The 16,459-nt window shown below is 43.1% G+C and overlaps 2 protein-coding genes across 4 annotated transcripts in view; one reads left to right on the top strand and one right to left on the bottom strand.

The window, feature by feature from the left end:
* LOC131889207 (serine/threonine-protein kinase N-like) overlaps positions 1 to 15,295 on the top strand; it is a 28,142-nt gene extending 12,847 nt beyond the window's left edge. For 2 of the 3 annotated variants that reach the window (XM_059238244.1, XM_059238243.1), the window contains exons 3-14: positions 3,790 to 4,117; positions 4,224 to 4,690; positions 5,381 to 5,662; positions 5,749 to 5,914; positions 5,988 to 6,075; positions 6,235 to 6,400; positions 6,481 to 6,766; positions 8,859 to 9,574; positions 9,660 to 9,991; positions 13,385 to 13,712; positions 13,779 to 13,919; positions 14,004 to 15,295. In XM_059238244.1, the coding sequence (XP_059094227.1) occupies positions 3,790 to 4,117; positions 4,224 to 4,690; positions 5,381 to 5,662; positions 5,749 to 5,914; positions 5,988 to 6,075; positions 6,235 to 6,400; positions 6,481 to 6,766; positions 8,859 to 9,574; positions 9,660 to 9,991; positions 13,385 to 13,712; positions 13,779 to 13,919; positions 14,004 to 14,147 (3,444 nt within the window). In that variant the 3' untranslated portion in view covers positions 14,148 to 15,295. The remainder of the gene's footprint in view (positions 1 to 3,789; positions 4,118 to 4,223; positions 4,691 to 5,380; positions 5,663 to 5,748; positions 5,915 to 5,987; positions 6,076 to 6,234; positions 6,401 to 6,480; positions 6,767 to 8,858; positions 9,575 to 9,659; positions 9,992 to 13,384; positions 13,713 to 13,778; positions 13,920 to 14,003) is intronic. The other variant, XR_009374184.1, reaches the window with a different exon arrangement.
* On the bottom strand, positions 10,025 to 11,735 carry LOC131889213 (cdc42 homolog). The gene has a single exon (XM_059238253.1). The coding sequence runs from the start codon at positions 10,704 to 10,706 to the stop codon at positions 10,071 to 10,073; it is 636 nt and encodes a 211-aa protein (XP_059094236.1). The 5' UTR covers positions 10,707 to 11,735; the 3' UTR covers positions 10,025 to 10,070.
* Positions 15,296 to 16,459: the final 1,164 nt, after the last annotated feature.

The following is a 16,459-nucleotide window of genomic DNA, read 5'->3' as shown; positions in this document are numbered from 1 at the left end:
CTGCATCAAAACTGGCTCTCCTGATCATGATTTCCCCTCTCGATTGTGATCTGCATTCAAGCATCTGCATGCGAGTCATAATGTACGTGTCAAGATTTCTCCTCCGAGCAACCAATAGTGATGATCTCTTCCTCGTGTAGGGCTCGATTGTGGTCGTAATAATCTGGATTGTCCTTTGATAACGATCTAACCTCCCTCGAGGTGAGGCGTCAATAATATACATAGATTTCTTCTTCGATCCAGCGAGCCAAGATGAGCGAGAAAAAAAAACCAATCCTGTGAATCAGGATCTCAAAGAAATGTCATTCAGACTTACAATCACCTTTCATTGCCAAGCGAGAAGTGTACTTTCAATGCTTGGCTGAATCCAGGTAACCTTTTCAACCAGAAAATGAGTTGGTGATTTTTCCTGACTTGGGTTCAAGTCGAGCAAAGAAGTATGAAAACCAGATTTCTTTTCTTACTTTCATTGTTTTCATTCCTTATTGCTAACATTGATCTTCCATAATCGTGAATGCAAATCTATGCACTTCAAATCTTCTGTTTTTTATTAGTGGTCTGCTTAATCGATGGCAGTTCGGAAAGAATTGCTGAATGATGGCGTAGAAACTTGTCGGTACATTCCTCCGTTTGTCACTCATTCTTTTGAATAAAACGAGAAACAGGGAACAAGAGTGATAAAGACCGTTGACGATCAGAATGATCACCAATATAGTATTCAATCATACATGACTTAGCATGCACTTTAGACCTATGTATGTTCTCTTCGTCAGGAATACGTAAGTTATGATTAGTGCTCAGATTTTGCCAGATTGTTCGGAATTAGTCGGCAAATCAAGAGCATTTGTTTCAATACAATTCAGGCTGATATATGTACGATCGACCTCTGGCTTAATTGCATGCAAGGTCGAGATCACTGTGAGTGTAGCCTACATAGGCCTAACAGAAATCGAGACACCGTCACTGCCAATGGCATTTCAATCAAGAAGCTGGAGTCAACTTTAGATTTTTGACCGTGAAGTTCCATATGACAAAATCACGACTTCCAATTTCCGAGAGAAACTCGGACTGAGGCAAGTTCCTGTCTTGGGCTCATTCCGAGTTTGAAAACAAATGATGTAAGTGACCTTAGCTAATTAACCTGAGAGAGAATGAGACATTTATTTTCAGAGCCCCTTGACCTTCGAATTCAGTTGGGCTGGATTTTGAAAATAGAGGAACTAGAATTTAAAAAGGGCCATGACAGTCGCGAATCAACACCTTCGTTCAAAGATGAGGGCGATGATAAAGAGTCATCGGCATGATGATGATCATGATGATCATCATCATCATCGTCAGTTCATCAATGAAGTCTCACCCGCCACCATAAATGAGAAGTGAAATTCTCAGAAATGTGAAAGAAAACTTATGCTTCGTAATCGTCGGGAAAACGGCCGAGTTTCAAACCTTTTTTCTTCAATGTATCATATCAATCGTTCTCGAAATCCAGTCGCACGTGTGTATTCTTCTTTTGGTGTGTGAAAACAGTACGCTAGATAAGGCACTAAACCAGAAGAGAAGAAGACGAAAAAGAAAGAAGGAGAAGGGAATCTTAAAAACTTCATTTCCGCTAGTATTTTTTCCCTCTTCTAGTTGACGATCCAACTCCATTAACAGCCCACTTTTTTTTTGGCAATAATGATGTCACTTTTAGCTCTGTGGCCATGAATGACGAGTCTGCTGAAGATAAAAATCATGGTTCTGGAAAACAACGGAATATAAATAAAGTAGAAAATTGTTGCCACTACAGTTCTGGCTCGGCAACACTGACCACTTAGCTTTGGCAACAAATATGACGGTCTAACTGTACGCATTACTACTGCATATGGAGCTTAACAACTGAGAATTGAACACCAAATGAGCGGAGATTTTGAAATCGTTGTTGCTTCTAAAAAAAATCTGAAAGTGTGAATGCTTTCAGTTTCGTTCATTCCTAGTTCCGGCGCTAAACCCATGGTTATGAATAAGTACGGTAAATGAACCGGCTTGTGATTATATTTGAGACCATTTTCCTCGATATAGTATGTAAATCTTTCAGTTGTGAACGTTTTCCAACCTTGCCCAGAGCTACTTTTCGTGTCCTTCTTATGGCATTTTTTCCCGATCAAATAGATGATTGGAGTCATTTCAACTTGAGTATGTACTGATGTCGGTCGGATTTCTATGACTGGAAGCGTTTGCCCGCTTTAAGCAGTTCGATGTCAAGCCTCTTCGACGATTCACGAATCGATGAAATGAATCAAATAAAGAAGAAATCCTGTTGTTTGCCTATTCAGACATTGTACGTTAGGAGGGCAAGAAAATGAGTACATGTGTTTTTATGTCGATGTCTTGCATTGGAGTGGGGAAGCCAATCAAAACACTAATAATAACAACTTTGTCATCCGACGATTTTAAATTTCCTATGTGCTTGTGCGACAATTTCCTGTGTCGTCATCCTCCTGACGTGTAAGCGGGCTCTTCCGGTGACCTCCAATAAATTCAGATCTACTTGGTGCACGTTGTATTTGTTTTCACCGAAATTCTAAAAGATCGAACGAAATAGGAGCATATACTGTAAGACAATGTAAAATGAATGATACCTTGTCGGATTCGCTTTAGGTCGTCAAATGATTCTGACAAGACTTGGTCTTGAACTAATTGGACAATTGGCCTTGGCCAGACAAAACTTTCGCAGTGTGAAAACGCTTCCAATAGCCAGCAATTATACTGTGCAATATATAAGGTGCCTTGACATTTGACCTTGACGTCAAGCTAGCTTGCTTGTTGTTGGCCAGTTGCCCACCCAACAACCAACCAATGGCCCTCGTAGTAATTCCAAGTCAAGCAAGAAATTGAACTACAATTGCAGCAATATTTAGAATCTTTATAGACTAGTAAGGAACATAACCATTGAAGAGCGAAAACGATTGACCGAATCATATTTACAAGGCCCGTGTTATAACTTGTCTTTCGTCTTGAGTTCCCTCCATCGTTCATTCATTCAATGAATCTCACAATCGGTCAAAGTACAAGTCTTGTTTGACAAAGCCAGGCTTGAAATAATCGACGTCTGGGTTCAGAATTGAGATTTTTAGGTTTCTTCACTTCCTCAGCTTGAACAGCGAAAAAAAAAACAAATGAGGAGATTCATTTGGCAAATAAGATAAACAGGCGCTAGTACTAAAATATCATTGTTCGTCGTAGCAAAAAAAGAGAGATGATCAATTACGATGATCGAGAGCAATCATGCTACCAAGTTCTCTCTTAAAATCTGGGACTGAATTGGAATTCCAAGCTGACCCAGTAAACTGGTTATATGTGTTTGAACTCTGCTTTTCTCGTTCTCTCTTTCTCAAAAATGATAATAAATGTCTCAGACACGATCATTACAAGTTTATATTGAGCATGCAATATGGCTGGCATATACGTAAGAACTGGTTGAGTGTATACTACATTTGCTCCATCAACTTGGAACGTTTACTGAACTTTTTGATTTTGCGTATCAATTGACCACTGGCACTTTCTTCGCAGAAATGCCACCTTGCTCGAAGAGTGAGCTATTTTTGATCGACAAGACGAATGAAAAGAGATGGGAAAATGTCCTAAGTGCTCGTCTTGCCCAATTGACCCTCTTTTACCGCTCGATCACACGTCTCATTGAAATAATACCCTGTGCTTCGGCGATTATCCGCTTGACTCAATTCGATTCGGATTATGACAGCACTTAAATGCAGAGGCCTAATTGATGTTTCTCTTGATTTCTTCCAGGACGATAATTTTAGCTTATCCTTGCTGAACGAGCTTAGTGTAAAATATGGTATCCAAACCCACCTGTCGCATTCGCCTTTGCCGCAGAAGTTGGAGGAACTTCGCGAATATTTACGTCGAGAGATTCGAAAAGAGCTGAAAATCAAAGAGGGGGCAGAGAACTTGCGCAAAGTGGCCACCGACAAGAAGAGTGTATCGGATGTGAATACGATTGTGAAAAAGTCAAATTCCAAGCTCACCGAGCTGCAGCAAGAACTCCAAGAACTCGAGTCCCAGATTCTAGTGACCCATCAGTCCAGGCATGGCACGCCCAATGCAAGTTTGTCAGGTGAGCCCGTTTTGTCATGCTCACAAGAATGGAAGGGCAAGGATGGAACTGATAGCTTAAAAAAGTTCTTTTTTAATTTTTCATAACACTTGCACGATCATTTCAGATTCAGCCCTCTCCGCTGGACTCGGGGGTGGCGAAGGGGTGGAGGAAATTGAGCACATCACGGCTTTCGAGAAACAGTTACTCCACCTCCAAAAGCAATTGGAGATCGAGTGCAAAGTGAAAAATGGCGCAGACAACATGATCGTGGAGTATTCGGTGAGCACACACGGTGGCAAAGACAAGAAGATGCTCTTAAACGAAGCTCAACAGATGTCGTCCGACTCGAAGGCTAAGATCGAGTACTTGAGGATGCGACTGGCCAAACTGAAACAAACCCAAGAGACCTCGGAAAGTATGGACTCCGAGAACAACGTAAATACCAAGATGTCTCTGGAAGAGACACTCGAACGTCGGATTGATGAACTCCGACATCACCTTCACATTGAATCCGCCTGTCTCGAAGGAGCCAATAACGCCATGAAATTGTTGCAAAGTGTCAAAGTCCCCGATAAAAGGGCCTTGCAAGAGGTAATCAAACAAAACAGCTACTTGTACTTCTAATCAGGGTTTTCCAAGATTCTGAAATTCGTAACAGACTTTGGTTTTTAACTCAAGGAAAAGTTAACCCAGCACTTGCATCCAACTGGAAACTTGAAAGTCATGGTGTCTCTTTCATTTTTCCATGTGAAATAGTTACAACCGCACAGATTTTTATGATTATGAGAACCAACAAACGAGCAGGTGAATTGAAGTGCCATCATCTTCACAGCCAGGAAAGTAATGAAGAAACGAAACTAAAGGTTGTTTGAGAGCCCACCATTGTTGAAAAGTTTCTCGCGAATCTCTCTCTCTTTCTTGCCCTCCCTCTGGTTCAGCCAATTGCATGCAGGATGAGGAGGCATCTAGTCTCCTGACAATGAACTAGACAATAATTGGAGGAGGTCATAAACTGAGATAATTAACTATTGCTTTTGCGTTAGAGCCTTGCAGTTTGGCATTGATATGAGGAATTTGCTGTTCGTCTTGTGTTTTAGTTTTTCTTCTAAATGATGGCGATCAAAGAAATTTCCTAACATGACCATAAAAAGTCTAGCGTAGGGCGCATGAATTGTTCAAACAGCATAATACGAAATGATGTGTTCGCAAACTTTGGGCTTTCTGATCACGCAACTTCGCCTTTAGCTTTGCGGCCTTTGACTCGGTTATTCCACTTTTCAGGCGCAAGACAACATTTCTGCCTCGTCTCAAAAGTTGGACTTGATCCGTCACTCGCTGGAAATTCATCGCCAACAGCTCTCTCCAGAATCGAATATTGCCGTGGAACTGAAAAAAGAAATCGATTCCTCACAAGCCATGTCCCCACCTGGTAACATGACATTCACCTCCATTGTTGAAGGCCCGGGAGGCCTGGGTCACACTCCCCGTCAAAGTGAAAATCATCGAGGCCATCGGAACTCCATTTCATTTCCTCGAGCTGCGGCAGTCACGGGAAAGTTGGAGGTAGGAGGCATTTTGCGTTTGATTGAGAGTTTTGTCGTCTGACCTAGCTTGCTCATTGGGTGGGATGTTCTTCTGGCCTCCATTAGGTTCGTCTTATGGGTTGCCAAGATCTTTTGGAAGATGTCCCAGGAAGATCTCGAAAAAATGAGCCCGGCGTGTTTTCGTCCCCCACAGATGGAAAGGCCTTGAGCTTTATGAAAGGTGTCACCCGAAGCTCATCTAAAAGCTACAATATCAAAGATCAAACGAGTAGTAAGTTTGGATGCCTTCTTTGCGCCTGTGTTCTTAATCTCAGAGATCTGACGAATCCCCTCCCCATTTATAGATGAGATAATGGCCGTTCTGAAGTTAGATAATGTAACTGTGGACAAAACCAATTGGAGACCTTGCTCACAGCAAGCATGGGATCAGAGGTATGAGATCGTTATTAAATGCCCATAGATATTAATGGTATATCAACTCATGAATTAGTGATTTGATTACTTCAATGATAAATTCATTCATCAAGGATGAATCCAAGTAAATTGGAAAGCCCAGATCTCGCTTGATATACGTTATGGTATGATTTGCAGATTCAGCTTTACTCTGGATAAGTCCCGAGAATTGGAAATTGATATTTATTGGCGCGATTGGCGCTCATTATGTGCTGTGAAGTTCCTTCGTTTAGAAGACTTTATCGACGATGTTCGCCATGGAATGGCCCTTAAGCTTGAGCCTCAAGGACTTCTGTTTGCTGAGGTAAGCTTTTACATTCAAATTCGATCGTGTTCTTGAGCTTATACGTGAATGCACCATTTTTGGATGCCTATCATTTCTAGATCAAATTCCTCAATCCCCTGATCACGAGAAAGCCTAAGCTTCGCCGGCAGCGGAAGATCTTCCGACAACAAGGCAAGATTCCTCGTCCTGACCAAATGAATATCAATGTGGCCACATGGGGACGGCTACTCAAAAGGAACCTGAACTTCCAAAGGTCCATGCCCACACTAGACACCAATGCCATCGCTTCAGCCAATAACATGATTGCTGCTCAACAGCAACAACAACAACGGGAGCAACAGCTCCAGCATCAAAATTCGCGACAAGACTTTACCAGCGCGACAGGTAGGTTCTATTATTTCCCAACTTCATCCATAACTGTTCGATAGGTAAAGCTTAAATTTTTTGCAAGCTTAAGCAAACCCACTTGCTTTGATGTTCAACGAATCGCCCACTAATCCCGATAGCTTTTTTATTCTCGATTAGATCAGATTTTTTGACGTTTCTATTATAACGGCGAAGATTGGATGTTGGAGGGGGATGTTGTCTGTTGAGCACCTTAAAGAAATAGTGTTTTTTTTTCACTTTTGGGCCATATACCTGTTGAGCTCAGAAGTATCATGATAGTGTGCTAGAAGAATCCGTTATTAAAATTGACTCACTTTGAATCTTGAACAACTAGTTCTGCCTGAGGTTACGCACAATACGAATCCCGTTGATGCAGTTCAGCGATTGAATTCGAGGAGCTTGCACTTTGCCTTCGTGAGCTTAATATTTCAGAAATACGTACTATCATCCGAACCATAATGCAGTCCGAATTGTGAATCTGAGTATCCAATTGTCCCTGGCATGTCACTTGAAATGTGGGTAGGTTTAAGGACAGGACAAGCGATAGATCCAGGTAAAGTGGTCAGACTAATGGGACTGGATGGGTCTGCCCTCAATCTTAATGGGGTTCCTACTGGCGTTGGTCGACAAGCTCATGTGTCATACACATTCTGGGGTCCGCTTCAACTCTTATCAGGAAGTATTTCTTGGTGCTTTGAGGTGGGACTTATAGGAATGGTAGTTATCATTCATTTTCGGTCGATTCAATGTTCGCGGACATGTGCTTGTCTGTTCGTCGGCGACGCTAAAATCCACTTGAGCCACTTGGTTATTCTAGGCACGAGTGTACTTGAATAAGTACGTAGTATTAGGCACGAAGCCATTTGTCCATGGATTAGAAAATCCCTTCATGTTCGTTGGTGGAAAAACAACGCGACCACGATCTTATTACCATTTTTCTCCCACCAAACATGAAAGCTCTGTTTCAAAATCTAAGCAAACCCTTTTTACCCGCCCGATTGATGATTATTTGCTCTTGCTATTGCTCTTTTGTGTTGATCAAGGTTTTGTTAGCATCTCATCGCCAACCAATAGATAATTTCTGTCTGTTGAGTGTTTCAATATCACTTGTGTGGGTTTCCCTTTTCATTGGGTGGATTGAAGCCTTTTGAGCCACGACTGACCCGGCAGACCAAGATCTGTTAGTGGTTGTAGCTAGCTAGCGATGACGATGATGATTATGATTGGAGGCAGAGTTGGCGAGCTTGTCCTCGCGCCGTCCAAGAATTAGAAGACGTAAAGAAGTAGCTTCATTCGCCAAGTGTAGTTTAGGGTGTGTAGTTCTCAGTCGGATTTTGAACTTCGGAGGTGAACCCCTAAAACTTCGTTTAAACAACGCGCCATGTGTTCATTCGGACGAAGTTGAGAAGGGTCGAAGAACCGACTAGTTACTCTTGAGACAGTGAAACTTGATCTCGTTATCCAGCAGATGTGTTGTTCAAAACGCTAATACGGTCATGTTGTGTGTTTGTGTGACATGCGCATTTTTTCGGGTCAGTGATTGCCGACCATGTTGTCCACTTTCATTGATGAGGAAGCCATGTTGTTTTGGCAATTTGTTGTAATGGAACGCAAATTGCTTAATATGAAGTGCTAAAATGGGATTGGCATATCGAAAGAAAATGTACATTTCGTATGACGATTTGAATGTACCAGCAAAGATTGCACTCACGAAAATTAGCCGAAGAACCAAAGTGTTGGTCTACGGTAGGTCTTGTCAATGGAGTTCTGTATTGGATCAAGGGGATGAGAATCGGCAATCCAATATGTAATGCCGAAGACAATGATAGATTTGACCCTGTCTTTTTTGTTCCCATATTTGTGAAGGTCATCGACAATCCAATTACCTTGCGATGACGAGCAAAATAGCTGGCTGTCGACTCGAAAGATTTCGCCTCAAGGATCGTTGAATTAAGATTAAGAATAAAATCGGGCCAAAGTTGGTCAAGGTCAACAGTCCCGGTGTGGTGGCCTCCTTGCATTAGAATTAAGCAATTGATCGATGAGCATCGTTTAACTTGGCCTCTGGCACTTACTTCTCAACTTGCAGGATTCGCACCCAGACCCACAAAATTGGACTTCAGTGATCAATCCTCGATGGTTTCGGCCAACGCCAACGTTCATGGAGAGAGACAATCCACCACGAATGACAATGAATTTCGCTCATCCACCAGGATCTCGCAGAAGGGTCCGGCCCCACCTGTACCCATCACACCACCTGTGGATTGGGACTCTCAATCCTCAAGACCCGTACCCACTCCGAGGACCTCGAGCACGGCGGCCTCCAATATCAACAACAATGTGGATGCGAATAACACCTCCCGCGTAGTGATCAACCCTAGCGAAGGGGTCCAAGTGACCCCAGCCGGAGCCATGGCCCCTCCGGCCCTCAACCCCGCTCTCAAATCCGAACCAATCTATGAATTGGAGAAGAAAGGCCATACCTCCGTCATTCGAGTCAGTTATCCCGCTCCAGAGCCCGGACTTTCTTTCCCAGCCACCCCTGAGCAACAGCCGCAGCAGACTTTGGGCGTGGGCGAAGTCCCCATCCCTCCTGTTCGCAATAACCGCGCCACTGGAGGAGCTTCATCCAGCTCAAATACTGCAGCCACCACCGGGGCGGTCCTTCAATTCCCTAAGCCCGGCTCGAATTCGTCGATTTCATCCTCAGCCACACAAAAGCTACTCCAAGCAGGAGCGGACGGACACATGGGATTGGATAACTTCAATTTCTGCACGGTCCTGGGTCGTGGTCATTTCGGAAAGGTAAGCTTCAAATCTGAACATCACGCCCAATCGAGCCGAGGAATGGGCTCTCGTCGCATTGGTCTGATACCAAAACATATTTCAGGTTATTCTTGCTCAATACTTAAACACTGGCGAATACTTTGCCATCAAAGCCTTGAAGAAAGGTGACATAATAGCCCGCGATGAAGTCGAATCGCTTTTGGCCGAGAAACGCATCTTCGAGGTGGCCAACTCAATGCGACATCCCTTCCTCGTGAACATGTTTGCCTGCTTCCAAACTCAATCGCACGTGTGTTTCGTGATGGAATACGCGGCCGGAGGAGACCTCATGATGCACATCCATGCTGACGTGTTCTCCGAACCAAGATCCGTGTTCTACACCGCATGTGTCGTGCTCGGGCTCAAGTACTTGCACGAAAACAAAATCATTTATCGGTAAGCCCAAATCAGCTAATATACCAGTAGGAATTATAGGCTGTCAAATGTCTCTCTCTATATTGGCATAAAAATAGTATCACGTATGGCAAAGAAATTTGGACAAGAATTCAGAGCGTTTAGACTTAATAGGAGGGGGATCTAAGGCCGCAATCACGACTTCATCGAAAACGTCCTTGAGACCCTCCTGGGTCATGGCTGAGCATTCCATATACCTGAAAGCCTTGATTTGCTTGGCCATGCGTTCGCCCTGCTCTTTGGTAATCGGCCTTTGCTTGCTTTTGGTTAGTTTTTCTTTCACATTTGCATTCTCGCGCAGATCGACTTGCGTGCCCACAAGTAGAATGGGCGCTTGATAGTACTTCTTGATCTCGGTAGCCCACTTCTGTTTAACGTTCTCCATTGAGTTCGGATTCACGACGGAGAAACAGATAACGAACACGTCCGTGTTCGGGTAGCTCAGATGCCGCAAATTGTCATAGTCCTCTTGACCCGCTGTGTCGAACAAGCCTAGTGTGTAAGTTTCGTCTGCAATTCGAAGATTGACCACGTAGTTGTCGAACACCGTTGGGATGTACTCCTCTGGAAACTTGTCTGTAGCGTAGGAGATGAGCATGCACGTTTTGCCCACGGACCCATCGCCTACCACCACGGACTTGATGGTTTGCGACGGTGATGCGTAGGGGGCGGCCAGGGATTCGTGCTCACCATTCATGACCGCAGTCACTGAATCGATCTCGATCCGTTCGACACTTCTTGGCACTCGACAATAGTTTGTAGTTTCGTTGGAAGGAAAAAATAGGCTCTGACGTAACTTAGAATGTTAAACTACTGTACCAGTTCTTCCAATCACCGGTATAGTCGAGCCGAAGATCGAAGCAACACTTCGGTTGTTGGAAGGTGCCGATTGATTAGCACCTCCTAATGCGAAAATGAAGAGCTCGACGATTTGGTTGTGAATTCTAGAAGAATTGACACTACACTCACAGAAGGTTTTCCAAAGGGGAACGGAAGCACTTTGCCATCATCCTCGCCACTATCTCTTATTCATTGGCAACTGATGATCGCACTGAAGGGATGTGTCGTCGAGGCGGCTGATATCACCACTAATACACTTCTACTTCTACAGCACTAGTGCTGGAAACAAGACGAGAAGCAAGAGAGGTGGTGGGCTTGGTGGAGACTCCTCGAACAACATTCATGGATCGTCACCGTCACTGTCTGTTTTGTCGTATATCTGGGAGTAGTTCATAATTCTCGTGAATCATCGCTGAATGCTTCGTTTCAGGCATTTGTCCACTCGAACTTCACACTGATTTTTTCCCTTCCGTTAAACTTCTTTCTTTCTTCGAAGCCCGGATGACTAATTGTACGAATGAAGTCGAACTCTGCTGTAGGAGTGCTCCTTTGCTCCTCTCACAAGTCCTACGGATTCTTCATGGGCTGGTAGTAGTTTCGTAGTAGCTTTAGTCAGGACCAAGAGTCGCCAAGTGGAAGGTGCCCCGTTCTCGCACAAAGGGCCGAATGAAGAAAGAAGCCTTGCTGTTGTGAGGTGCACTTCCTCCTAGGCTCTCGATATCGGACTTGATGATGATGCGACCGTCCTCTCTCCCATGGCATCGGCGAGCAAAATCACGCCCAGTCAGTCAGTTGTTATTCCTTCGCTTTAGCTCAGTATGCTGATAAAAAGCAAGGGTGAAACGGCGATTGAGGCACGAGCACCGCTTTGGCAGGGAGAGGTACTTCGTACATTCTGGGATTGGTGTGGCAACTCTTGACATCATCGCACTCGTTGGCCCTCCTTGGTAGTTAATGATCCTCCCGCTAACCCATGAATTAGCCAGCACATGTTTTCTCTTGACTATCCTACGATATGATTTTGGACACACATGGACCTCATTTAAACGCCATCAAGGCTATTTAAGCGGCTAACGTGGACGAAATCTTGCCAGGAGCAATCCAGAGATCGCTTCTCATCGCCCAATAACGCATTAAACTTTTTATTCTATGCTATGCGATGTACTAAGTTATAAGTTAAGCTCCCTCCCAAATTGTTGTGGGTGGGCGTGAGTGAATGGCATTTGAAGTTTCCCATTCGGTTGGCTTTGGCTTGTTTCTTTATACCTGCCCCAAACGTAGTACATACCTGAGATTGGTACGAGATCTGGCTGTCAAGATGAATTTTTCGATTTCCACTCAGCGAAGAAAGTTGCCCTGATTGGCCTCATCGGTTTTTTTCTCAACAACGACACCTTTGGTTGAAGAGCCCATGTCCTGCCACAGAGATGTGATGCTCTGTGAAATTTGTTCGGATGAAAATTTGAACCGACAGGGATTCCAGTACCTAAGGCAGTTTTGGCCACTATTTGGCTGGGGGAGAAAGAGATTGAAGGCTAGCATGCTTCTCGTCCGCTACAGGACAATGAAAAGGAAATTGTGCGCATTGTCCTGAAAACGATTACATTCACATTGAACCTCTGGCTGGTTTTGATTGGCTTTGGAACCTGTTACCTTTAAATACGAGTTCTTGGAAGATCCTTCCACGGAACGTTTAAAAATGGTTTTTGAGTGTAATAGAAGCAGTCATCTGTCTTGGCTTCACACTCATGATTTTGGACAAGAGCATATACCGAGGAAGCTCTTCTTCATTACTCTAGATTTGTTTGTTTAATGAACTGGTAAATATTTGTTCTTTGCTCCGAGTTGGCTGTAATGACCAAGAGCATTCTTGCCATGGCTCAATGTGTAAATGTGTACGTATATGCCTGGAAAAGTTCACCGTCATTCCTTTACGAACTAATTCTTACACCCACATGGTGTCAAGAATGACCACTTGCTGTGGCGTTTCAAATTTTTGCCCAGAAGCAAGCTTCCCAAGCTAAGTTGCTCGGCACTATTTTGTGAATTTGCGAGTTTGAGACCAAAGTCACATCATGCTAACAAATTGGTCACTTTGTTTGCTATTTTTCACCCCTTGTTGAAAAAACAAAAACCGAATGAATGGTGTTGCAAACGCGTCCTAGGCAGAGAGTACGTATCTGAAAATGAACGGATGGATTTTGGCAGTTTTTTGCGTCTCCCTTGATCCAAGGTGGTATACCCTATACTAAGTTGTGTCCGAAGCTTGAACGAGTTAGGTGGAACAAATCGGTTCATTTTAGCTTCAGGCACATCACCTTGGTGACAATTTTCACAAAGCAAGAACTCCCGCTAAATAGTGCGGTTGGCTCCATCCATGTTTCAGGATGCCCCACCCTTTATTAAGCACGATTCTTTGCCATCCATAGAAAAACCAGTCACAACTGAAGAGGACCTGCTAACAAAAGTACATGCCTTATTGAAAGAACCAATCCATAATCACGATTTCATATTTTTACTTAATCCCTGTTGCAGAGATCTCAAATTAGACAACCTGTTATTGGACACGGATGGGTACGTGAAAATTGCAGATTTCGGTCTTTGCAAGGAAGGCATGGGCTACGGGGATCGAACGGGGACGTTTTGTGGCACACCTGAGTTTTTGGCCCCAGAGGTACTCACTGACACCTCTTACACCCGCGCTGTGGACTGGTGGGGATTGGGCGTGCTTATATTTGAAATGCTCGTTGGAGAATCTCCCTTCCCCGGTGATGATGAGGAAGAGGTTTTTGACAGCATTGTCAACGACGAGGTCCGGTATCCCCGATTCTTGTCCTTGGAGGCCATTGCCATTATGCGGCGGGTAAGTAGTTGTTCATCGAGGCAAAACGACTGTCCCATGTTATTATCATACCCTCTTCATTTTTAGTTGCTCCGGAAGAACCCGGATCGCCGACTGGGCGCGAGTGAGCGAGATGCCGAAGATGTGAAGAAACAAGCTTTCTTTCGTAGTGTCAATTGGGACGACCTGCTCATGCGGCGAGTAGTTCCTCCTTTCGTGCCCACCGTGGTAAGCCTTTCTCTTTCTCTCTCGCGAATTGTCCCATGGATCAGGATTTAATTTTATTCAAATGAGATTTTGCGCTTCTTTCAGAATGGATCCGAAGACGTGTCGAATTTTGACGAGGAATTCACTTCAGAGAAGCCCGTGCTCACCCCGCCCAAAGAATCCCGCACTCTAACTACTGAAGAACAAAAGTTGTTCTCGGATTTTAGTTACATGGCTGACTGGTGTTAAAGACAATTTTAGAGCGCGGTTTGGAATATGCAGGGAGCAAACTTGATCATCGGGTCAGACCTCAGAAAGAAGATGTCTCTGTAGAAGTTGGAACAGCAGTAATGGTGATTGAGTTAGTAATCGCTGTTGAAGAATTTGGTCTAGTAGCTGGAAAAAAACCTTAGCACCTGGTAATAGTTTTGATAACGATGATACTAATAATGATGATTGATGAAGTGATGAGAGCACTCGTTACTCTAGAAATGGAAATACTGAAAGGGAAAATTCCCTGTTTTTGGTCGTCAAACCCCAAACAATCACCAACCCAAAAGCCAACCACTTCCTACTGTGATCGAAGATGGCAGATGCGTCAAGAGGATGCCTCTATGTCTGTTTGTCTTCAAGGGATGGATGTCGATCGTCCATGCCAATCCGTGCCTTACTATATCTTACAGATTCACAAATCAATGATGCGCTTTAGCTCTTCTATAATTGTACTACGATGTATCGTCATCATCATTACTATTGCTACGATTACTATTATTATTATTATTATTACTACTATTGATTCATATTCTTACCCACTACTAGTACGATTTCTTTACCTATAAACGCAAATGATTCAAACTGTGCCTTACCATCTCCCGAGCGATGACTACTTTCCCTGATGATGCCACGATAATGAATCTATTGTTGTTATTCTTCTTAATATTATCCTTCCTATGATCGTGCCTCTATCATACCGATACTTTTATCGCTATCGCATCCCATACTCGCACTACCGTTGGTCAATACTACTTTTACAAGCACCGCTAACGATTAATTAAATGGTTGAAACAGTCGCAGAATGTAGAGGGAGAACAACTAGATGAGTCAACTAGCCATACCCTTCCACCCCTCGACCCGTGTTTTTGAGATTGAAGTCGCTCGTTAACAATACTAGGAAACGCGAGAAACGCAAAATCATGACAAGTTTCCTCTTATGATCGTATTGACACGCCTCCCGCTCATCCATCCCCTTATCCATCCATCAACCCGCCCACTCGCCCACATCAATGAACATTGGTCAGTCGCCCAACTTCATTTCGTTGCTTATGTGGTCGCTCACTCTGATGTGTAAAACTTTGATTAATACTCCTTGAAAATAATAAGAAACATTTTAAAACATGCGTCGGGTGTAAGTGTTTTTAACTGTCATCGTTATTTTTGTTGGCCTAGAGTGTCTTCAATGGTAAACATTGATTAAGTACCACCAGGGATGTCCAAATAATGTACATAAAATTGGCAAAAAGTGCAGATAGTTCCAGTTCAATGTACTCTTTAAAGGAGCCTGTAGCTAAACAATGAAGGAGCAAAATCCCAAGGTAAGCTAAAAGTTCAAGAGCATGTCAAAAAAGGGCGGATGCACTTTCTCTATAAGCATTCTACTTTACTGCATGATTACAGTCGACCTTTGTTTAACTTCAAGTGCGCCACGCAGCCAAAGTCAAAAAAGATTACTGCCTACTGGGGTACTAAATAAACTCTCAATACTGTATTTGCATTGAACAAAAGCAAATTGAGTCATTTTATATGACGGAATCAAATTCCGCTCATTGACCTTTGGGTCAACAACTCCTTTGAATACTCCACTCGTCAATAATGGAGGTTAGGATATTGAGCAGGTCTCATAATTGAAGGATTTAGGTGTAGTCCTCCAAAATAATGGAATGTTCGATGATCATACCTGGTTGAAGGTGGGTAAAGTTTTTCAAATGTGTGGTTGGATATATCGCACGTTTAAGTCCAGAGATAGTATCATGATAATGTACAAGTCAATTGCTTGACCGAAATAAAAAACAATGGTCTATGATGAAATAACATTGTGGAATTATCTATGCTAAGCGATATTCACAATTTAGTCTGAACTAACTCAAATTCAAGCACATCTATAAACATGGGAAATATGAGGCATTTTTCCTAGGAATGAAAGTATTATAGCTAAGCTTTGAATAGAATCTAAAATGAATATACAACTAGCCAATCAAATTAGAATGATATTTCAAATCGTCAGACACATAATTTCGATTACTGTCAAAAGTCATTTTGACTAAAACTAGATTAGTCTCATAGCAGCCCTGTTCATGATTGATTGTTGCGGCAAACTTCAAACTTCATCAGAATTGAGTATTATTTCTTGACCAGTTTCCCGCATATCAATGCAAAATCCCCCTCCCAGTATGTCAAGGCTGTTAAAAACATTCAGACGTAAAAATGAGTTGCAAACATACGCAAGTATATAAAAAATAGTGTTTTAAAGGTGTCGAAAATATCTATTTTTGCCTTCTTCTGTC

The sequence above is a fragment of the Tigriopus californicus genome, chromosome 10 (genome assembly GCF_007210705.1).
Source record: "Tigriopus californicus strain San Diego chromosome 10, Tcal_SD_v2.1, whole genome shotgun sequence".
NCBI lineage: Eukaryota > Metazoa > Arthropoda > Copepoda > Harpacticoida > Harpacticidae > Tigriopus > Tigriopus californicus.
The sequence above is the reverse complement of the archived record's forward strand: the minus strand, read 5'-3'. Positions and strand labels throughout refer to the sequence as shown.